Below are 25459 nucleotides of genomic sequence, written 5' to 3'. Positions count from 1 at the left end.
AAGGCCTATTTCTTGTAAACTCTGGAAATTATTTGTTCATATTTCTCAACCCACTTTTTTTGGCTTCGCATTGGCTACCATAAGCAACAGAGATCTTCTGTATTTACTTTTTCAGACCTATACAATGATCAGTAATATGTTCTATGTTTTCTTCAAAAACCTTTCCTTTGCCCAGAAGTTATGAAATAATTCTAAATATAAAGGGAATGCTGCGTCCCACGGGGCTCACAAACAACAGTACACTCGATTGTAGAATAAAAAAAAACACTTCTCTATTTGTATACACAATTAAGTCGTTTATTTATTACAGTTTGATCGGATAATCGTGTTGTATGACCCATTAGTTAATGAGGACAGGGTTAAGTGGTAATGTATATTACAGTCATTTATATATATATATGGTCTTATATACCGAAGCAACACCTCAGTCAAAAACCTTTCCTTAAATATATTTCCTACATAATACCTAGGTATCCTTAGATAAATCATTAGGATACACTTATTTATTTGCTATTTCCAAAACACCGTATGTCGTTCGTGTTACCCGTTGGTCATGACGAGTCCTTCTAATGAATGTTTTCTATTTCCATCATCTGAAAGACTGGCGATATCTGCGATCATCCTAGCGTGTGTGTGGGCTTGCCGGTGATTCCAGGCGCTCGTTTTCGTTACTGGCCGTGTAGAAAAAATCTAAAGGCATGACCGATGAGCCTTTCGTGTGACCTGAAATAGTCATTGGGAATTGAATGAAACTCTTAAGTCAGTTGAAATGGTACAACAAAGCCTTGCTGACAAAGCAAAACAGTTTGCTTTTACGCACCCGCTTCACGTTGATTTGTACCAATTAATATTCACTGTACCTTGAGTGGACTACGCGTTTGAGAATAACGAAGCAAAAACACGAAAAGTTTCACATAAAAAAAGCACACGCCGTCATTTGAGCATGACGGCTTGGTGTTCCCCAAACCAAAAGATATTAAGGCAAGCTCATACTTGCAATTCGATGTACCGTCCAATGTTTCCGAGAGCAGCCTGACTAATTATTCAGCAAGAAGATATTATATCCTCCTTTTTTTTATCGTTTCTTGGATACACTGAGTAACACTTGTGTCACCTAAGTTTTTAACTCAACTCATCAAACTGCTCACCGTTTTGTCAAACTGTGACTATTTCATTTGATTCAGCGCTACTATCTATGCCTTTCATGAAGCAGAGGGTTGGCTTTCATCAAGGAACTTTTGTTAACTCGCTGACCAATTTCCGCATTGCCTACTGTTTCTCCATCTTCCATAGTTTATACGATATCCTACCACGTAGAAGAGAGGTGATTCCTTTAGGGGCACGTCAGGTAAGGAAATTTGAGTTAGGTTTCATTGTGAGCAACACGGGGGCCTGGTAGCATTCCCATTCCACCCTTCTTTTAAATCTTACCGATGGGTGCCGAAGGGTGGTAGGATGCCGTCGTCCCAAATCTTCGCCCCTTCCGTCACCAGCTAACATTGGCCCACGAACGTGGCAGCGTCCAAAGGACCAGTATGAAGGCAACGAAGAGACCAAAGTTCTTGTAAGAAGAGGAAAGCTCCTAGGCTTTCTGCTTCCCGCCCGCTCTTGACGAAGAAGCCGAACAGGCGGACGCAGAAAGAAGCATAAGGCTGTAGCAGAGACGAGAGCCCAACGGCCTAGGCCTAAGGGCCTGCTGCTATTGCCGCTGCAATGTCTGCCGCTGCCGTCGTCAAAGGGAGGAAATATGGGCAGATCATTTGGGTGAACACGGAAGAGGCGGTCCTACCCCGTTGCCGGCCTCCAGTCAGGACAAGTAAGAATCCGCCATAGCTCTGTTGGGCATCGCCGCCACTGATGGTAGCCTGGCTAACCGGTGGCGTTTAGGTGCCGACGCGGCCTCCCAGCAGTTCTCGATTGCCCCTCGCTCCGGGATCTCTTTCCTCTGAGCTAGTCCGACCCTACAAACAAACCTGTCTGGAGCTTGAAGAAAAGAAAGGAGGAGCCAGCCTTTTTAGGCAAAGTTATGATCGTTCCCCTTCGAAGCTATTACTACTACCAGGCTTTTGTTCCAGAACACGGAAGCAGACAAGGCGCAATTTGCCGCCACAATAATAAGGCCGACCCAGGCCTTCTTTATATAAATATAGAAATTATAGAAAAAAACAGAAACTCTCACGTATAGCTGATAAGGTATTTATTTAATGTTAAATTTGTACATACGTTATGCTATATACATAAGTTCGAACCTATGACATATGCACATATATCCGTAATATACAAAACGATAATTAGCGGTACAACTACAAAAAGTAACAGAATTTTTTACGTGCCTTTCCTAGTCTTTATCAAAGTGGATGCTCACAAGAAAACCGACGCTTAGCGAAATTTACATGTCGAATACAAATTTAACGTTATTGCTCTAGAATCAGCTAGTAACTGATAGAATAATATTATGATAGAGGTTTTTGACATTTCAATAAAATATAACAGAATCAGTGTGGCCTAGATAAACGGGCTTTGAACTTTGCACGACCTGAAACGGCTTATTTACATGTTACGACATAGCGATAACGGCAGCGATATTTCCCACGCATTGTATTTATCAGACGTAGTGGTGAAATTAGAGAGATAGTCCGAAACGCTGTCAAAAACAGGTGACTTAGCACAATCCTTTAGCGTTAAGTTGTTGCCGATATTCATTAAATCAATCCTCGAGCTTATTGCACAGTTTCGCCAGTCTCCCCACTGCGTTGTTCCGACATCGACCCTGGTAATCATATTCCGAATTCGTAATAACATATTAGTATTAATGGAAATTAGGCCTACGAAGAGACGACAAGTTTGACCAGGTGTGACAGCGTGTTGCCACCGTGCCCCTCATATCGCCTTGATACAAATGAGCTCGAATCTGATACGACCTAAGGATGGAATAAGTTTCGAACTTGATTTAAGGGCACTGTTTCATAGTGGATTTTAAGGATGGTGCTATACTTCGTGAGGAATGAATATGCACACAATCCAATTTGAGTTCAGCTTAACCCGACATCTTGGCTAGAATAGGCAAGATCACACAACGACACCTTATCTCTCTCTACCTGATAAAGTACACTTTTTCGTATATCGGCTCCATCATTCGATACTGTAGAATTAGGACCCGAACGATATAGTGACGATATAGAACGATATAATAAACTTATTACTTGAACTTACTTACACCAAGCCTTAAGTTTACTAACGAGCCATATGCATGTAGCGCTCTGCTTCTATTTTATATTGCTTGATAGCTAAGCATGGCTCGATATAGCATTTCAATTTTACTACACATTCACAGTGGCAAGCATTGCGCAACAACTCGCCGATATCGCCCAACAAACTCTGTTCGTTTACCATATTCTACTTATTTTGTTCCCCGAAATAGTCATACAGGTTATACTAGCTAGCAAACAAAAACTAAAGGTACTAGTTTAAGACCACTATAAAAAAAGACCGTAAAATGACTACGAGCGACCGGTAGTTAAGATCGCTTAAAGTAACCCAAAATTAACCCGAAAATCTTCTATGCTATGCTTTAAGTGCGCTACTTCCATTACACATTGCTTCAGACGGTTGGTTCCCAGCACGAAACACCCAGATTAGAGCCTAGACCACTTTATCCGTATCTACGATAGAAAACAAACACGTTATTCCTTCACCATCACAGGACTGACCTAAAGATAACCTAACCTAGAATATCCACACATGCCATTGGTAACCCGAAAAGACTCTGGGCTGTGCGGCTAGTCTCGTCTACCTGTGCATTTTTCTAAAGATAACCGCATTCATATCAGGCGAATAGTGTGTTGACTGAGCCTGAAGGTTTTTATTAGGACGGTGCGAGTGTGCCAATTCTGTACCTCCTGCCGAAGTCAACGGACCTCCCCCTGCTGCTACCAAATGATGATCTGGATGTTGCTGCATATGGCCACTGGTCGCTCCCGGATGATCGTCGACGTGCGCGGTGATCGCAGACCAACTTCCACTTCCAAGTTGCTGTTGCTGGTGAAATTGTTGTTGCTGATGAAGGTGTTGTTGTTCGTGCCGTTTTGTGGCAGTATCGGCCAGAGACCAGATTTTGCCGGCTCGCGGTTTTGGCGAATGTGAAGATTGCGATAACGAAGAGTTATCGCTATGCGAAGGATTGGCGTCAGGACAGTCGATTGAGCCTTCGGGCCCGCTTCCAGGATGCGGCGGCAGATGTACCGGAAGGTGCGGACCCGGGAGGCATGGCGGCCCACTCGTTAAATACGACGGAGGATCATCCCCACCGACGGAAAAATGCGGTGGCGAGAGGCACGATGCTGCGGTAGCAGTTGACTGGGGAACAACGACAGGACTTTCTACCACTGCAATCAAATTAAATATGTGGATAAATTGGTACACAGACCTAGATACAATACATTTTCATGTGCGAAAGGTATTGTTACACAAAGCACGTTGCGTTAGTTTTTGAAAAAACAGTTTATCTCTATTTTGCAAATACCGATATGAACGTCCGAAGCTGCTTTTAGTTACGTCTCCAGTAGGGGTTACCAATTTCTATATAAGAAGTTGCTTTGTATCATTGTGTCCATTATTACAGCAGAAAGTTGTTGAAGACACTGAAAAATATCGCTACTGCTTGTAGTAAGAGATTACCCTCAAGCTAACAAGTGAGCGCATCTTCCGAAGTGAGGGATTATGTTATAATAATTCAATTGAAAAATCGCGTCCGCTTTTTCAGTCAAAAAAAGATTATCTATTACACCTTGCAATAGAAATCTAACTTTTAGTTTACGATCTCTTAAAATGCTATTGTTCTCGGAAATGCATTAAACCAAGAAACAGGTCAATATTTTTTTGGTTTAATGTTGAAACGTTACCTACCAGTTGCATGATGCTGAAATCCTTCAGGCTGCTGCGGGTCTTCACTAAGCTCCCCGTCAAAGTCGCATTTATTTCTTGGCTCCCAGGTCATCTTGTTCTCTTTTTTAAGCCGTCGACGTGCGTTAGCAAACCAGGTCGACACCTAAATTAGTCAAGAAATATAAAAATTGCATGACTGACGGAATCGTTGGTTTCTACATCAATCATCTCTATATGTTATATTAGCAATCGCGTCGCTGCCATTAGGTAGTAGTGCTCTTGGTTCCTTATCACAATATCAATATATATATATATATATATATATATATATATATAAAGCTTGAATGTGGCATAACAACTTTAACGGCGTATCAATTTTGATGATATGCCACTTTTATTTACTTTATTGATTCGAATAGGCGCCTATAATAACGCCTGTTTCCTTAACTATCGTACGGTGCTTTTAATAACCCTTTCTTTCCTTCTTATATCAGTCCCGGCTGTGGCAGAAGCAGTCGAGAGCAGAACGGCGCGCCAGCAAATCATGCTTCCGCAACAAGATATAGACGAGTTAGGAGAATTTAGTGCCTTAAGACTCTGTTTATCCAAACCACCTAAAACACTTGATTGATTTCGACGCTGGCTTTTCTCGCGTAAACCAAAAAGCTAAGGACTACTTAATACGACACGAATAAACGCATATCTTTCGGCCTTGCATCGTAGATTTTCATCGTAGATGGGCGGTCTGAATATGGCGAAACGGGCGATACTGAAACGATGTTGAAGCAAACCCCATCAGATGAACATCGTATTATCCTTCAGGCTGTCTAATCGCTGTGCGGAAGTAAAAGCGGCGCACTTTTCGGTCAGTCCTCCGCTAACTGAACATCCACAATGATTGACATAATTTTCAACTCGAGCTTTATTTCGCAATCTTGATCCGCTATGCTAAATAAATAGTCGGTACTTCTCGATTCGTACCACCTTGTTGAGCCATTTGCTTTCTCAAACAGTCGGTAAACTCATGGGCCAAATACGGATACTTTATTCAAATACCCAATAAAAGTATTGAATGTGTTTGAAATCTGGATTACAATACCGGTGCAATGTTGCCAAAACAAGCCGCGACCTAGGAAATTCTCGGTAATTTTACCAGATGTGAGAGAACAGACAAATTTTTATTTTCTTAAGTGGTACGTTACATGAGATTAGGTCATTCTCTTACCTGCGTAAGGGTCATCTTCGTGATAATAGCTAGCATGATCTTTTCTCCTTTCGAAGGATAAGGATTCTTTTTATGTTCGTTGAGCCACGCCTTCAAAGTTGACGTTGAATCACGGGTTACGTTTTTGCGTCGGGTCGCTTGAAGTTCAAATCCTGCCCCCGCAGGGGAGTACCTACCATATTAATCATAGATTAATAAACATCAGTAAAAGCACACTAATAAGCTTAACTTACTTGGATTACTAAAGCTATCTCTCATTCTGGAATCCAGCTCTAAAAATAGACTTTGGAGAGAGCCCTAGCAGGGTTCCGGAGAACAGTCTGTTAACGCTACATTTAAGATAAAGCTTTTATGTTCCGAGTTTTATGCCCGGCATCGCAGCCGTTAGCCATTCCAACAGGCAGCTGGCTTCCAGCGGAAAACGAACGCTCGAAGAAATTATATCTGCGATTCCAGAGCTCAACGAGATCTTATACGAGAAATGTCGAATGTCACTCTGCGGGTATTATTTGTAGCCTACGCCTACTGCCTCTTCCTCGTTTCACACAAGCACCACTGAGACCACAAAGCGGTTTTCTAAAATGCGAAGAACTATATAAAAAAACTGGAGTACACCAAGCTAGACAGTCTTTCACATACCACTTTCAGCTTCTGCACTTAAAATCGACATTTTTTCCCAAAAGCTTAAGTACTGAATCGAAAAACAGCGGGAGATCGAGAGCGCCGAGTAGGCCCGACAGAGGCTAACCTAAGGCTCGAGATAGACAATCGACGAAATATGAACACAAATGCGAAGCCATACGATGCCGAGAAAAGTGGCAGGCCAACAATGTCTAGCTACGATGAAGTCAAATGGTATTGCGTCAAAGATCTATTCACTTATAGAACTAGATGTCCCTTGAAGGCATATATATATATATACATAGTGGATTGTAGGAATGTATAAACAATGAAGGTCATCCGTTCAAACATTTACGTCGTGTAACGTAAATTGTGTTATTCTTATTATCACATGCGCCATTAGTATAGCTAGTGCACTTTAGATATATACTGACAATAAGACATTGTAATGTAGTATCATAAGGATATAGAAATGGTAATAGCATGCCTCGGTTAAAAACGCATCGCATTAATTTGCGTACATTCTGCCCAAGTAACAACTACCAAAAGGCTCTTATTTTACCCGATACAATTACGCTGATATGACTACTACACCCATATCGATCGACTGCGTTTACCCTGTTCGCAAACTTTTCCAGAAGCTATTCATTCACTAATCACTAACACCAGCAAGAATACGTGTAGCACAAGCGGATTAGCGAATTAAATTCTAAAATTGTTTAAATTTCAGCAGTACGCAATGATTATTAGAGATCTCGTTGAAAACCCGTTACTACAAGTTCTCAAAATGAAATTGCTTGTGTCCGGTGGCTGTTCAATCTATTGGAAGCGAGAAGATTTTTTTGATGCTAGCCACAAAAACCTTTCATATATACTTAGAAAATAAGCGGCTGAAGAGCCACTTGTCGTTTAGTGTCAGACGCGTCCACAATACCCCATACAGAAGGATATAATTGTGAAGTTTAAGCTTGTAGACGCCGTACGACAAGCAGCCGACATCGCAGTATAAATAAAAATACAACTTTCGCATATACTGGAGGCGATTAAGCAATCGAGAATGTATGCAGAGGAAATCAAGCCACGATCCCTAGAAATCCTGAAGCTGGCTGAGGAAGTTCTTAAGCCCCATTCACAGAATACAGTGGAGACTCACAATCGTTCAGAAGAAGACAACTAGCTGTGCTAACGATATCTATCGGTTTTTCGCAGCTTTTAACAGCGGAAAATTTCGCTTCGAAAACCCCGCTCCACGTTCGACCCGTTTACCATGGTCACTATAGGAACGACAAACTAAACAAAAATCCGTGCGAAAATAACGGGGTACTTTTCCTACTACAAATAATGTCCTGCAACACGTAAGTAACAAGACGTCAAAAAAGAAAGGTGCCCCCTGTGGAAGGTACTTATACAGAAAATCTGCCAAGTGGATCTATAAGTATCCAAACCAAATTAAACACAACCGATTTGATGATTGTCGTTAAAACAGCTTCGCTTACTATACGGGGCCGAACTACAATAGTTGGACTGTGGCCTCACGAGGCCTAAGCTAGCCTAGTACTTTTAAAAAATTGATGTAATTGAGGCCCTTAAGCGAAACAGGTCGGCTTACAGACAATACAGAAGTAGAAAAGTCGATAGCTTTTATATGCAAAAAATAATGACTAGTAAATTTTACAATCAAGGCATCACATTGAATACGCTTCCGCATGAATGAAACGTTCCACAGACTTTGACATTTTTATCAAATTCAGTTTGTTCGGAATGATTACGTATTTACCGTACTGAATACCGTAATTGAAGCCGACCTTTAAAATTTATCATGCAACCTTTGACAGATTGAATTGATTTGTGATCGTAGATGTCGCATTTCCTTATGGTCGTCTTCGTCTTATCTAGCAGCTGTAAATAAATTTAATTATATGAAGCATGTTGAATGAAACGGGACCATTTTTTCTTGTGATCCGCGCAAGTATTTACTTCTGGGGACTGAATATCTTAGCTTCGAAGATAGTAAGTGGCTCTTCAGGCCGTTGTTTCCCGGGCTTCGATGATAATTTGTTTGCTAAATTCACGACGCCTGCCTCAAAACATGAAGCAGGTTTAGAGCTAGATGTCGCCGTAAGTCGTTGCTCTAAAACCGCATAGTGAGATTTTCAGATTTAAGAATATAAGTCAGAACTGGTTTATGCTTTAATCGAAAATAAATACGGGTCGTCGTTTCGATTCAACAAAAAACTCTGTATGGAAATAGTGTGATCTGTTTTTAACAGAACGGAACAGCGGTGCACTGCACCTTAGTCGTACGTTTTTCTAACAATGACGAGTCGATCTATAGGTGGAGATATAGGTCGACGAGGCTCAATAGGATGACCCTGGTATTAACCACCGTTTACGAAAATGGGAAAAATTCAGGTCCTTTTATAGGACGACGGCGTCCGTCGCAAATTCATGTGACAAGATCAGCAGGAACAAGAAACTATACACGAATTTATCACTTAAGTGTTGCGAGCAGGTTACAACAATGCGTAGGAAATGATGGCAACTTTATTCTCGTTATATATAGATCTATATATATATATATATATATATATATATATATATATATATATTTTTTTTTTTTTTGATAATGAGAGAGAGATTTTCAGATGTAGGAAAATATCGAGAAGTTACCTGTGTACATTCGAAGTACAAGCAATACTTTGTCTATGCTGCAATGTGCTATATTAGACAAAGAAATCCATTACATTATTTTCAACTGGAGATATCTCCTCTTGGTTCTTGGAAAGCCACATGAAGGAGTGGCATTATGCCCCTCAAACATCGCGCAAGACAAATATCGCTCAGCCGCTATTAACTCGTAGAACGTCATATGACACAGCTGATAGAGTGACGGACGCAGATTGCGGCACTATATCCTACGTATGGAAAAATGTCCGCTTCGGTCTGAAACGCGTTAGAGAGCATCCTATTTGATTGCAGAATCTCTCAAGTAAACGTGAATGCTACGTTTTTACAAATATATAAGCCCAACATTTAAATAAATTGATAATAAATGTCAATGTCTAGTACTCTCGTTATAGAACCATTAAGAATAGGTATTTAAGTAATATCACCTAACTCGATTCAAGCCGAAAAACTGCCGCAATCCATAATTAGTCTTTAGCTCAAATTGTAGCAAGGAACGAGATTTGGCCTGTCGGACAAGTCAGCATTGACAATTGGAAAAGTTTGCAGAATGAATCAAATTTAATACTGGCCTATTTTCACAGAAATTTAAATTTCGCGGGCGAGTTTAACTTACTTGTGACAGTATCTGATAAATGCGCTAAACGATTCTAGAGGGAAAGTCTGTCATGTTGACTAAATTTTTAGCCTTAAAGAGAGTTGTTTATAAATTGAACCTGTGTTTCACTTTCGATTCAGCCAGTTTACCCAGCGACTACGCAAATTCGTTGGTGCATCTACCAGAGTCTATTACACATAGGAGAAGTATGTTAACCGCACTCTAGCTTTGAAGACCTCATAACGATCATTTTGCCTTACATTCAACGATCTGTTGATTAACTGTAATGTAACTAATAGAAAATGTACTTACAATTTTATGCAACGAAATCCCAGCAGCTATTATATTGCAAATATTATATGTAGTAGCAAAATATTGACAAATTATAATAATAATAACCTATATTTGCCGACTTGCCAAAAAACTAAAGTAACTAACCTTGAAAGTAGAGAATTTTAGCCTATTAGCACTATCTATATGTATAGACAACAAAATTTGTAACCTCACACAACCAACGCGTCCAATACACAATAGCTCGTAACAATTAACTCGTAGGTAAATACAGATGCGACTTGAAATTGAAAATTTACAACAAATAAAATGGCCGTTGAAAACTATTCCGACGTTTCCACCCAAGACAATGCCACACCCATTCATATGTCACTAATCTCGTTTAGTTGGTAGCCAGCGAAAATCGGAGTACTATTGTCCACTATCAAAAACATGTAATCCTGCCAGTAGACTCACCCGGCAGGCGATCAGACACGGTTGTCTGTTTAAAATCGATCGGACTCACTGATGCGATGCCAATCGGGCGAACCGACCGCATCGGCTAGTGGGATTCGGGATGGCCTTTAGGAAGGACACGGGACAAAGTGCGCCTAGCGTTTAAGGTGTTGTAGTATAGCATAGTACTGGCTGGTTGATTGAAGGATGTCTGTCGCAGAGCTAGCCTTGTCACGAGCACACGTCGCTTCTCCTCGACGTACTCCCCCCGTCATTTGATTCATGTTAAGAAGAAGAAGTTATAACATAACTTCTATGGTAACTATGACTTCCCGTGCGATCGACGTACTCCACCGTCGCCTACAGCTGGACGCTGGTCGAATGTTTTGTGCCCTTTAAGACGATTTAAAAAAAATTCTCTCGTATTTTCCTATGACCTGATGCTTGCACTCGTAATTCTAGCCTAATTTAGGCCATTTTCAGGCTTACACTCGTAATAAAGATTCGCGTAAATTAGGTTAGTGCCGGCCAAAGACTATCGATTACTGGTCACGCAGTGATAAATTTTGACTGAATGAATGTCGACTTAGCATTAAATATCAGTCACGTAAAACATGCGGCAGCAGTGAAAACAAATTCTCGGAACTGTAAGTGTGCATTATTTAGACCGATATAATAACAACAAAACAATTCCCAAACAGGCTTACTCGCGTCAACATTTGCCTGAAATGATACGGCCTTTATAGGCCACCTCTGCGGCCACTTCCCTTTATTCCACTCCATACGAGCTACAGTGAAACGTTGCCTGCTGCTCCGTTCTCTTGATGAAGCTGGCGTTACGCGCATGAGTTAAAGTAGCTATCAGCAAACCGCGACAAATCAATATGCCCATCAATCGCGAAGCGTCTGCTCACATTGCCACTAACGGCCGCTATACAGCTGAACTGCCACACGGAACTGTCAATCTTTTTTCCAAAGTTCCAAATAATAAACAGTTGGCAAAAAGAGGACGAGATAAAAAAAAAAGCAGAAAACTATTCTATATGCGCGTCCAGAACTTCAATTTTGCCTAATTGGCTAGGCTCACACTGTTAACTTTTAATCTGTTGAATAACTAGCCAATATATATTCTTGTATTACATACAATGTCCAATTCAATTGTGCAAAAGCAGAGATTCCAGATAGTTGCTTGGCAACAGGCAACGAAGAAGCATAGACAAACTTCATTTTCTCCCTAGCCTTTAACGTACCACAGCCATTGTTCAGCATTTGTGAGCAGAAAAATAAACTACTGTTTAAAAGCTGAATTGCGTAGACCATCGGATTCGCTGCTTACAAAATGCCGTTGCGCATGCCCGCAGAGAAGTAAAGCACTTCAAATGTTTGAAACCGAATTTGCGGCGGGTCTCATTGCGTCTACGTTACGTGCTTCCGCTCCTCAGTGATTCGTATGAAAGAATTATGACTTGAAATACATTATAGCAGGCTTGAGCGCCGAAAAAAATAGCATGCCTAGACTATACAGCCGGTTTTATCGCGTATGGATCAATGCTGAGCTGTCCGTCTAACTAGCTGACACCGCCGTCTTTGGCTTCCCTGATACGGATGCTTAACGATAGATGAAAAAGAGCATTTTGTCCGAATGTCATCGAACGACTGAATGAGTTAACGGAGCTCGTCGGCATCCCTGACACGCACCACTTCATTCAGTCCCCAACAACAACAACAGTTCTAAGGACCACAACAATACTCCTAGTCCAGCGAATTCACCTTTGTCCGCGCGTGTCCTGATCTAGCTACCGACAGGCCGAACGGCTGAATAGAAGCAGATGCGAGTGGCTTTGTAACTGGATGGCTGGTGGTCAACCCGAACTGCGGAGATGGTGTGTCCTGCATCATCCGGCTATCGTGCACGTGCCACCAACGGAGAAGTGGCCATTCTCGTCGACTCGAAAAGATCGAACTAGGAACATCTGCGATGGGTGGACAACGCTAGCAGAGTTAAGCCAAGCAAACCGCACAGCCAAAGCACTAGTGACCCCTAGCTCCCCCGAGTAGATCTCTAACAATTGGCACTCACTCTTTCAACATCTACGTAGTCAACTACTTACGCATTTTAGGAACGACGAAACAACATCAGCGAATATATCGGGCCAAAATAGATCTAGAGACCGAATGCCAATGTACACCGCAACTCTTCAAACATTCTAGCTTTAATCTCTGTGTGTGAAATATGCGTGACTTGTTCAGATAAACCCTTTACGAGTTAAAAACAAGTCACTACATAACCCACAATAAGAGGCGGGGGCCGTAGCGTGTTGATGACAATGGCAAAAATATCAACACGAATGTACATCATCAACCAGGATTGCGTGTATGTGCACGTGCGTGCGTGCGTGCTGTAGGAAAACTGGCCGTCCTCATCATCGTCCTTATGTCATACGAAAATTACTTGTCATAACATATAGGGGGCTGTCATACAGAAGTGCTTCAATAATATAATAGAGCCTCACTATAGATGCTTTAAATAAATGAAGTAATTAGTAGTTGGCTATTCAATTGAGCAGTAGATTTTTAATGCCTTTTTATGCGTTCTCTGATGGGCGTCCTATACAGTATGCTCACAAAGTTGCATAAACTGCTCCGAAATAGGCTAATTGCTGCCTATTCAGTGAGACAGATGCAAGGAAGGCGGGATCGGGCCAAATAATGAGTCTGCAATACATTTCCTGTTACGCGCCTCGATTATGCTTGACAGTTTTACGCTGGGAAACTAACTTGTTATCGTTCAGTGGCCTTTTCTACATAGATTAAACAAACCACTAAATACTATAGATAGCTATATGGTTCGAAGAATTGGGTACTTAATCGAACAATACGGGGCTCCGCGTGTGTGTCTACGTCTCATCCCTATCTCCGCTAAAGTTCTAGCATCACTGTGCTTTACCAAGCGATCCAGCTATAATTTGAAAGCAAAACTCCCAAACACCACGTAGATGTTACTGTTTATTCTTTGATCGGTGCAAGGTTCCATCCATCTAAATCTGAAACATAATAATGACCATACGAAATTATATGAATGCGTTGTTGGACGGCTGACGAGACAAGAAGACTATTGTTATTATTGGGAAATAATTAGATACCACAACTAGTTGTCGCCCATTCCTCCGGGGATCTTTCGTAGGTGGTGGTGGTGGGGGGGGGGTTACGACTCTTGAAAGTTAGAAGTGATATTCACCCGTATGTAAAGGTAGCGTCGTAGTAGGGCTGTGCAGGCGAAAGGCCCCGCCATGGATCGCTGTCCTTGATGTATGAACTGGTCGTGCTTGCCTGCAAGACATTTCAATAACACATTAATATGAGCTCTCGTGCAAAGTCAACCGGACTCCAGTTCAGAATTATATATGCTAAGTATAAACGAAAACTCAATGCTAAATTATCAATTAAACAACGCTAGCATCAGCGGTACTAATAGTAAGCGGATTGTCTTCCTCTCATTTGGCAAATACGATTATAACGGATCCTCCATTAGTAAAAAAAAATGCCCCAAATCACTCGTCAGCTGGATACCCCCAAAAACATTACAACTAGCTAATTCGTTGCCACAATATCAAACAACTAACACCACTTTTGTATTTGTGCTGAACTAGAAGCAATTATTGATAAATATCATGATCCAGGATAGTCCCGCGTTACGAAAATCACGCAATAGTTAGCATTGCTATAGAAGCACCAGCTTTCGCCTCCAAACGCACCGATTCTGTCCGAGAGACAGGGAGAAGGTAATGGAACGAGCGAGTTAGGACAAAGCAACGGTATTAATCAAAATTAAAACTAACACTAAGAGAGAGCGAGAGAGAGCCCGACTCAATAAGGCTGAGGAATTAAGGGTAAGAAAATGGGTGAATGATCGAGCGCAAGCCATCGTCATTTGACGGGGGTAACCGAGGAGCATTACAGGAGGGCCACTAGCTTAGGATTAGATTCCGGAGCAGGAGACGAAGCAATAGCAGCAGATGGTTGCATCGCGAGGAGCCCCCGTCGAGAGAGAAATCGTCAGAAGAGCTCAGTCCGTTGCCAACGAGACCAATGCGACACTAGCTCAAGGGCGAGCAGCTGTCAAAGCCAAGTGACTGTCGTTCCTTAGCGAAGGCACCGGCGCGAGCGGCCACAGAATCGAGGCAGACGAAGCCAGCGCTCAGAATATTAAGGAGACCGTATAGTCAAATCGGGTATCAGGCCAGCTCCGCCATAGCTCAAGTAAGGCCGGTCGGAACCGTACCCGCGCCCGCCGCAGAGCCTAGGGAAAATTGGAGCTCGCCCACTCCAAGACGGCCAGACTTGGACGGACGACGGAAGATTTGGAGCAGTTGGAGATTTGCTTCCAACTCAGTGGGAAGTGTGCGAAGTTCGGACCGCGAATAGAATCAATGCAATTGCTATGCGATGCTATATGTGCGTTTCGTTGTGATGGCAACTTAACGTCGCTAGGTATGGTGCGTGTTTGAGTGAAGCGGACAAATCGAGCGAGTCCAATCTCACATGCAGAGTCAGTCTGGTTATGGCTGTGGCAGTACATCGATGATCAAACGCAAGATAAAAAGACAATCAGTGGTAGACCTTCGACGTTCATGGGCGTCCATAACCTACTGCGATATCCTCAAAGCTCAACCTCCTGTTCAGACTGACAGGGAGAGGGGGGCGGGGGGTGGTACCTATGGGCGGCATGTAATGAGATGTGCACTGAAGACAGTGGTGCTTGAGTCGCTGATATGTTGGAGTACTGTCAAGTGATAGGTGTGTACGAGCGAGTTTTCGGCCGTGAGTCGAAATCGGCGTAATAGGTTAACCCATACTGTGGTTAAATTGGATGCACCACTCCTGGATACCAGCACCAAATATAGCATTTGTTAGGATTTTCCTAGCCTTGTCGGGACGCAGTTTTGAATAGGTCACGAGCGAAAAGCAGCTCATTTATCAGGCCACTTATTTTATCGCTTGTATTTTGGCATTTTTCTCTCGATAGATTGAAAACATTCTTGCGCTAGTACAGGGTAAATCAAAAATAAAAGTGCAATTTTGCTTAGTGTAGGTCAGGAACAAAAAGGCAGCGCTTCATTTTTAAGGCTCTTCTTTGTTTATAATTGTGAAGCTACTGGCTTTTTAGGTGTAAACTTGAGTCGTAAACTACTACGAAGAGCCTACTATGAACTCGTAAAACCTGCATGATATCAAAGTTCAAGCTATCCAAATATCTACGCCGTCAGCGGCTTGCACTATTCGCGCAACAGAATACTTTACTAGATTATTGATCGTCATTAGATCAACTAATCACAATCGCTCTCATCACTGATCCTACTTCAACTTCTGAAACTTATCGCCAATCAGGACCTGATTTAGCCTCTCCTTCATGAATACCCGTCACTTGACTTTAATGTTGACTTGATTGGCTCCAATTTGCGCAGCAGGATTCTAAACGAATAGACTGATTTATTATCTTGTAGGAGTCATCCGCGAGCATTGCCATTGGAAACGCGAGTAAACTTTGTGGCACACATTCGGACAATGGATGTGGGAACGGTCCCTGGGACGTCGAGCTCTAAAGGCACATCGTTAATTTGTCCTGCAGAGTATTTACAGTGACCCCCACTGTATGATTGGGCCATTATACGAACCCTGCGCCTATTCTATAATGCGTTGCACGACTGTTAATGGCACAGGTTGTAATTCATAGAATTGTTCACAAGAAAAAAATACTCCACAAAACGATGCAGCAAGCAAAAAGTGTCAACAAAAAAATACGCAACAAAAGTTTCTGGGATGTCCTGCGGGCTTAAGTCCCGTCACTCACCCTGGCTGGGTTAATCCCAATGTGATCGCACAAGGCAATCCATGTATTTCGCTTCATCAAACACTGAACACCCTCAGGCTAGTCCCCACATGTGCTTGGCAAACAAGCTCTTCACACTAAACGAACCATCTATTAACTAACTAACGAAATCACGATTAATTGTCGTAAATCAACTACATCGATGCTTCAATTCTAATCATTTCTAATTTACAACATTAATTGTCCTCGTTAAGTTAAACTTATAGACGCTACTAAGAGATTTATATTGTCATATATGAAACGGAATTCAACCCTGTCGATGTCTCATATTAAGGTCTATGCACCGACGTTACAGGTTCAAAGGTAGTCGGGTGATGACAACAGAACCCTTGATGGAGATTCTTGCATAAACTTGTATAACATGTGTAAATCTGTGTTATGGCAAATATTATCCATACATAAAGCACAAATTCCAACTTTCTAGTCGCTCATACATCCGAGAAGACTGTGTGAAGAAGCATAGAATGTGGACCGTTTGCCTCTCTCCTACTTAGCTAACAAAAAGATGTTTAAGGACCTTTATCCCATCAAACCCATCCATACCCATAAATACGATTTAGTTATCTGCCGTAATCAAGCGAGCGGCACCTGTCTTTGTTCCAGTTAGCTCTACGTGCCCACCGCATCTATTGCGCCATTGAAAACCCGAACAGTTCAATAATCGTAAACACCCTTCCGCACAGATTCCGCGCTTTGGACGAATACAAATATCCGTCCAGTACCTTAGGCCACCTTCTTGTTTACATATTTTCCCTCCCTATAGAAGATCTATGACAACTGCTCGTGGTCGCCGTTTGTTAAAGTCGTCGGTTTAGATACATCAAGGCATCATTGTGCTCCACTAGCATGACTATGGTCGTACATCGCCTGCTAGCTATACACTTATGTCCTGTTCCCTGCATGGCTAGCCAGCTCCTGTGGTCCCTGTTAGTGACACCGTGACAATGGACCCACAAGCGGGTAGAAAGACGGGTGAGTATCCTCCATCGCCGTACCGCCCCCGCCAAGTTGCCTGCTCCTGCTGCTGTGAGCGGTAAACAGAGCAGCGGTAGTCTTTAGTGGGGGGGGGCGAAAACGCGAGTTCAAGCCCGGAGATCCAGATCGCGCGCTTGAAGCGCCGGTATTTCGCTCCGACGACGATGAGCGGAGTATACGAAAAACTTCATTCGAGCGGCAGTGGCGGCAGGAGGAGTTTTAGGAGCTGTGCGAAGTAACAGCAGGAGCGAGGCAAGCATGCGCTACTTAATGAATAGCGCATGCTTGACTGCCTCGATGAATGAACTGGTGTGAACGGACAAACATGGTAGAGTTGTTAGTTAAAGAAGCCTATGCGTGGATGTGTATGTCTGTGTCTGGCCATGCATATGGGTGCGCCCCGATGTTGTCGGCCTTGCTGTTATTGTTGCTATTGCTACTTCTATTGTGGACGACTCGATATGTTTATCGCATGAGTTGATTAGGTGGAATAGCCCAAAGACGAAAGAATAGAGCGCGCGCGATGAGAACAACAGCGGCGGCTGTCTGCAGCGTGAGCGGATATAGGCAAAACCAGAAAAGGTGGTTGCACTTAGGAAAATTCTTGCCAGTGAAAAACAACAACAACAACAACAGCAGCAGCAGCAGCAGCAGTGGCAGCGGCAGCTGCCGCCGAGGTACTAACTATGGGCCAGCTGCTGTAGGCCCAGCTCGCGCTACTGTTTAATGGGTGGCGTCAAATCCAAGGAGTTTGTATAAAGCTTCTTCAGATGACGAAAGTGTTAGCAATGAGTGAACACTAGAAGGTGGAAAAAGACGATTCATTCCACTGAAGAGTATTAACCTGTGCTAATCGTGGCATCAATGCAGAAGCTCTTTCAATGTAGCTGTTCGAAATGATCAATTGCTTTCGAAAAGTCAGCCTCAAGCGAACAGTGTTTGCGTACAGCGTTCTTTGGGGAATGGGGCGGCCCGATATTCCCTAGTCGCGTGATGGGGTGCGCGAGTGCCTGTATTTATTCGGCAGTGTTCTATAGCATCTTGTGACATTTCACTACTGCGTATGTTTGGATACCACTGAGCGTACATTCGCATCAACAGTTTTAGCTGTTTCTCACGTATAAACTGTAATCCTTTTTTTGGCGAAGACAGGACAAATACAATTGGTCTCCTAACATTCGATCCATAGAGAGCCGCATGTACTGTCGTAGCTCCCTTACCATATCGCTACATACGAACAGACCCGTTTCCACCAGGGGTATTTTCGATTATAATTTATATATGTCTGTGTGTCTCTAAAGCAGAGCTGAACGTTATTCGTACGTTGTTCTTCTGTTGAATGACTTTTCTATTCTTTTATAACACGAGCCACCGTTTTCTTACGGGAACCTCGAACGCCGATTTGCTAAGCAGGCCGTCTTCTTTTCTGTCGCGTTCGATGCTTTTTCTGATAGTGAACCAACAGGCCACGATACAAGACGTTGTTCCTCAATGACGTTAGACTGATTGACTGGCGGACTGATTGATTAAGCTGTTACCGCGTGCTGCGATCAGTATCGTCTCGTTTGCAGTGGGGACGAACGTTACTGATTCGTTTAGTGTATAGACAACCATCATACATTCTGTATGACAAATATAGTTGCTTGTATGTTTCATGTCTTAATGATCCTCGTGCTAACTTGTGTCACTCTTGCTAACAGGCGCGGACTTGGCTTTACTTACGCAAGTTATTATTAATAGTAAGTAAATAGTTGAGCCTTGTTCTCGACTAGTGCACCACTTTCTTGCTATCGACTTAGGCGATTCTAACTAACAACGACCGTGTAAGAAATAAGCTGCGATCACTCGTCTATCAACAATATCACAAAGCCATCCTTAGTTTATTCGAAAAAACACACGGCCCAATCTTTAATTTAGAAGAATGTTTATAGCGGAATGGCCGCTAACATGTAAACAGACTTGATCGATCAACATTCTACACTATTCCTTTTATCATATATGCTAGACATAATATGCAGTAAAATGCCATTCCGACAGCGTTCTTCTTTTTCTATGTAGTAAATCTTTTTATCTATGTAGTGATATCTTTATTAATTAACACTAAATAATAAGACACTATCAGTCTTCGCTGCCCAACTTCATGCTTCCGCTTCTATAGCATCGTGACAAGATTATTTTTTAAAATTTAACGTTTGTTTTTCTAATTAGATAAAAAACCATTCTAGCTCATTTCACAGCTTCGTTGCACCACAGTAGTTTAGAAAGGTCACTCTATCTCGAGCAAGAAGCTGCGCGATAGATTGGGCAATATATTTGCTCGTTGAAATTCGCATGGAAATATCTGTCGTCGGTGGCTGAAATAAGCGTATGTTTTCTTTATGTGTATGAAATGAATAAAAAAAAAAAAAAAAAAAAAAAACACCTAATTTAATAGCCACTAACTGACTGACTGACGAATCAATCGATTCGTGAAGCTGTGAACAGGTGATAATGGCTGCAGCTGCTACCTATGCGCTCAGCGTCCTATCCAAAAACATCCTGTTTATTTTAGGCAATTTTGTTTATTTAACCGTGTTTTTCCTATGATAGACCAACAATTAGTTCGTCGTTCTCCCTTTGCGCTACAGTTACTTCCTCAGATCGTTCTATGATTAATAAATTTATAGATCTGAAAAACCATTTCACAACTACAGCGATAGGCTCGGTCACTAATCGGTGATAACATTATCTTATCAAACTGTTCAGCTTCGCTGCAAATAACCAATTGTTCTGCGTTGTATTCCCATTGCAACTGATTTGTTAGCGCATTGATTTCGACTTTAACGAAGTTAATTCTACGAAATCAAGAAGCCAACTTCAAACTGACTTGGAGCGTAGATCTACTAACTGAAATACAAGCTTATATACCTGTCATACCATGCCACATACCTATCATAACTAGCATCATCCCGTTACCCCGTTGATTAAGCAAACTCGTCTTGCTTTCCCATTAATTTAGCTTTTAGCACTTACCTATACATCCGCTAAATTGCTTAACAAGTGCATTTTTAATCCTACCTTTCGCCTACCTGACCAAGCGTCAAGAGTAGGCGAGTCTTTCGAACATTGGCAAAAAAGTTCGAAAAAAATGATAACAACCCGCTATTGTTAATCAAAATTAGCAAGAACTCTCACTTAAAACAATTTTAATTAATTAAACAATCGCTCAAATCAAAGGCACAACGATTTAAATAAGAAACCTCGCCAGAGCTAAGCGATTGTGTTAATCTACAAAGACCGATCGAGACATATAAGTAGGCGCATATATATAGGATCGAGCGTAAACTAACAGCTTTACTAGACAGTGCCAAAATGGCCACATGACAATGGATCCATTTAAGAGAATGTCGTGCTAAGTCATCCTTCCTAATGTTTGTCCGTTATAAATATCACCGGCTTTCATTTGGAACTACCGTTCAGATTCAACAAACGATCATCTCTTAGCGTCTCCTAGCGGACCATCTAATTTGCTAATTATAAAGTATCTACTAAATGGTTACGGATAGAATGATTAGCGTTTACGAAGCGAACTCGACAAAAAAGGCACAGATCACAATTTCAGCTGTGCAAAGTTCGACGTCAGGGCACGTACGACGACGACGACGACGACGCACAGACACGCACGAGGAATGAAGAAAACGTTCGGCGTTCATAAACCAAATAAATAAAAACTAATAGAAAAAGGGTTTCTTGGAACATTCGATTAATTTTCTATTTTGGCGGCGCGTCGGCTTTGAACGGCTGAGCGGCACTACTTTTTAATGTTTCTTACCAGTCCAAGAGAAGGATTGCGTACAACCGAAGAAAATTAGCTCAGACTGTCATTGGTGCGGGCGTTCACCGGCTCCAAATCGATTCATTTCAACACAGTAATGTGGCCATATTGAAAGAAACAGATGTAGGAAACTGTCACACAGAACGAGCTCCCCAAGACGGATTGCTGTGAAAAGGCACAACGTCAACCGGTGAGGCTACGACAAATTCAAATGGACTGAAATGTTTTCTGGCACATTATTTACTCTAATTGAAACAGGGGGCTGTTATCAAACCATGACGCCGACTAAGCAGAAGGCTAAACGTGAACTAACAGTAGAACGGTTTCAAACTATAGGGAACATCTCCATAATTATTCCAGAAATCAATTGAGTCGCATAAGATACGACTACGCGTGACCGATGCAAAAACCTATTCCCAATAGCTTCGGCAGCGACACAATAAGCGGGAACACTGACACTCGAAAAATCAAGCAAAAGCTAGATATATTACGTTTATGTATAATACACCTTACACTGTAGCCAAAAGATATGCCCAGTATTTTTAGAACAAGATGACGCATCCATTCATGCTTTCCGTGGTGACTTTTCCAAAGAGCTATGGACACTTCGTATGCCGCATAGACTTCATTTATGCATTCTACCGACTAACACCTACCGATAGATAGGTGTGGGTATATGTAAATGTGGAAACATCCAAAGTTCTCAACTATTTTGATTTCGATATTCGAAGTTATGCGGGTTGTCCGCCATTCGGCGCCCTGTGTCGTCTTTTTTTTTGCCACACAGACAAGAAAAAGCGCAACACCGGTAGCAAATCTGTGACCGTTTGAGCTAAACGTCCAGCATCAACTGTCCCTATTTATCCCTACTGACTGTTTCCGAGTCACAGAAGGGTCTTGGTCGAAGACAATCCGCCGAGCAGAGACCGGTCTTTGATCATGGTTAACCTCGGATGGACGACAATCGCTGAGCGAAGCCTGAGGCACATGGCATCATTTAGCCAGCGCGTATCAGATCCGTTTACAACGAACTGCCACGGATGTCACTCGCGCCACACGTTTATCCACAAACGTAATCAAATTAATTTGCAGCACCGTCTCTAACACTATTTCTATATGGTACGAAATACGCCCAACAAATACATTCATAAGAAAATTAGAGCACGTTGAAGGTTTGTAGTTCTACTAAGGTACACGTTATATATAGCTTCGCCTAGTATCACATTGCCTTTAACCTGTTGGAGCCGCAATGTATGTACACTCTTCGGAAGCGAAAATAAAAATTCTATACTGGGCACGCTTACGCATTTAGACAGGAGCAATTCCGTTAGATAGAAATCAAGTTTTTTTTTCTTCATAAATAAGTCAAATAGAACACTTACAATGGCTGACGGATATAGAGTGGCTGGGCTTGCGACACCGTGCGCGACATATGCAGAAGCCGGTTCATATGTAGGGACTGGAACAGCGGGAACTCCTGGGTTGGTGGTACAGTACGAAGGTGCACTTAACGGCGAGGCCGCTGTTTCGCGACAGGGGCTAGTTGCCGCCACAGCAGTGAACGGCGTCTGAAATACGGCCAAATACAGCATTTTTTTGAGATATTGCGCTAAAGAAAAACTGAGAAAACCATATCGGTACTCTGGAACTGAAGCTACATTGGTCAGCTGATACCAGTACGGGAAAGCCACTACTTCGAAGTGACTGACGAATTAAAATTGTCCCGAGGAAGTCTCTAGAATGTATAATTTTGTGTATGGAACAAAAATCGGCTCGTGTAAAAAAAATATGTATGCCAGGGATATGATAAGCGATAGAAAAGCTAAGCCATATTTATATTGTAATGGAGCCAGACAAAATTATCGGCGTGAATAGCGGTCAATGTAACTGCTCGAACAGGGCGAGCGATTAACATTCACCATGATCATGTATACGATACTGTCTACGATTAAATAGCGACTGAGTTGTGTAAAATGGCAGGCGTACAATGACCTAGAAGCGTCAGCCTCTTAGTATAGGCTACCTTAAACGTAATGTCGAACCTTGAAATAGGTGGCAGCTGGCGTGTGAGATTCACCCCGAGTTAATAAAACTGGGCTCGAAGTATTCACACCCGAGCGTAGCAGTTTTCTAACCAAGTGACTAAAGCGGTTTTCGGTCGCAAGGAAATCTAATAGTGAGCGAGAGAGAACTCTATTAAGGCTTCCCCAACAATGCTGTGATGGTGTACTAGCAACGTGTTTGCTGTCTAAACTTAGAGGCATGTACCATAGCATCTGTTTGAAACTTCGCCTAGATACACTTCGTTTCGTCTAGGAGGGGGCAACCGTCAAAAGCAATCTTTCACAGTAGCATTGGACTTGAAATGCGAAACATTTGATCTCGCGGAGGCCCAGTCACCAAGCAGTGATAGCGTGTTTGTTTATTGAACCTAGGAACACGTACAATGGCCTAGGTTCGAAGTCAGCCATAGGCGCATTTACGTTCCTGTTGAGAAGCACCAGCCGGTGAAAAAACAGTGTGAAGAACTGAAGTGCTCCAGTTCAAATGTCTCTGGAGAAATTAGATAGTCGTAGCTAATAGTAAGGAAATTATCCTAAACACTTGTTAGGATATGTCCTTCACGGTTCATTTATTTACTTTTATTTGGTCGCATTCTACTAGAGCAAAAGGAGTACTCGTGTAATGTAGCTAAGGACACTTGTTCTACTATAAGCTTTTAGGACAGCCAGATTTTATCTATACTGATTTCTTTTGAGTATGACAACTCGGCAACAGGTGCTTCACGTGGTACTCAAAATGAAAAAGAGCGCAACGAAACTAGCTTTCAAGCCACACCCATAATCTGCTCATCTATCAAGAAAGCGCCGACTTTTTACGAGTGCTCTACACGGAAGCTGTAAATTACCTGTGGCAAGGGTGCTGGTGGCGGGCTATTCCCGTTGTAAAAACCAAATCCCGCTGTGTAGTTTGCCATTTGAGCTTATTCTTGAATTGACACGCACTATATTCAGTCTATTGTCTGTCACAATACGGGCGATCAAATCTACAATTTAGAAATCTAGACGACACCACAGGATCAATCTAGCGGTACACACGAAATCAGACTACGCTAGCCACGGCAGCTGTTCCACAGACCAACTCAGCTTGGCAGCACTGTTCGAACACTTTGTCAACGGCGCGCGAATATCTCTGCAGTACCCGTGACGAAGTCCAATTTACCACGGTTTTTTCTTTATCGTTTTCGTTATCGAGTCATCTACGTATATTGTCAGGCGTTTTCCCACAACCTCTTATCGTGAGTGAATGCCGTTACCTTTTCATCATGACGATACCATTCCAGGAACCATTTATCGCAGCGATCGCTGCGGATATTCGCGGGACCGAACGCACATACGTACACAGCCGTGCTCGCGTCTCATTCCACTTGACGCAGCTGAAACTGGTGGCAAACAGCATAAGTGCTTAATTCCATCATCTGTCCTTCGGCTAAACTACTGTCATGGTAAAATACCACGAACAACTCTGGCGTTTGGCTTATCCCAAAGACGCGGCAACGAAGATCGTTGTCAACAACAATGCTCAAGATAGCGACAATGTCACACTTCAGCTGACGCGGGAGAGGAGGAACAAGGGAAAGAGGACGAAGGCAGCAAAGGTCGACGTAGGCAAAGATGAAGACAAAAATGCGCGCCCCGCTCTGACAATCTCTAGAAACGATCTAGGTCGAACGAAGTAGCGACTGCTAGAGGCATGAAACAGAATTGCTATGCAGGGTGTCAACGATGAATACGATAGCGACAACTAGGTTATTTCTTTGATAATAGCAGAAACGCAAAACAAGGACACGGCGTGTGCGTTCTATGTTATGTCCGGACTTGAGCCGTCCTGGTTGAATCAGAGCCTTCTGTTTTCGATTAATTCCAAGAGTAATGCTTGTTCGCCAGTGTACTCTGCGCCTCGCTCAGCAATTTCTTACAGAAGAACGGCTTCAAGAAAACCATGTAACCCTCCAAGGGTTACTTCAAACCTCGCTAGCCG

General features: G+C 42.5%; 1 protein-coding gene across 2 annotated transcripts; it reads right to left on the bottom strand.

Annotated features, from left to right (window-relative positions):
- Nucleotides 1-12: 12 nt before the first annotated feature.
- LOC111259502 (iroquois-class homeodomain protein irx-2) lies at nt 13-24711 on the bottom strand. 2 transcript variants are annotated; one of them, XM_022831568.2, is made up of 7 exons: nt 24327-24711; nt 22801-22986; nt 13978-14069; nt 6110-6281; nt 4906-5047; nt 3897-4385; nt 13-723 (listed from the first exon to the last, which is right to left on the bottom strand). In XM_022831568.2, the coding sequence occupies exons 1-7, from the start codon at nt 24393-24395 to the stop codon at nt 623-625; spliced, it is 1251 nt and encodes a 416-aa protein (XP_022687303.1). In that variant the 5' UTR covers nt 24396-24711; the 3' UTR covers nt 13-622. The 2 variants fall into 2 exon arrangements, with proteins under 2 accessions (XP_022687303.1, XP_022687304.1); XM_022831569.2 differs by lacking the exon at nt 13-723 and adding an exon at nt 2176-2770.
- Between the last annotated feature and the right edge of the window lie 748 nt (nt 24712-25459).

The sequence above is a fragment of the Varroa jacobsoni genome, unplaced genomic scaffold, assembly GCF_002532875.2.
Source record: "Varroa jacobsoni isolate VJ856 unplaced genomic scaffold, vjacob_1.0 scaffold_340, whole genome shotgun sequence".
Taxonomy (NCBI): Eukaryota; Metazoa; Arthropoda; class Arachnida; order Mesostigmata; family Varroidae; genus Varroa; species Varroa jacobsoni.
Note: the sequence above shows the minus strand (reverse complement) of the source record. Positions and strands in the feature narration are given on the sequence as shown.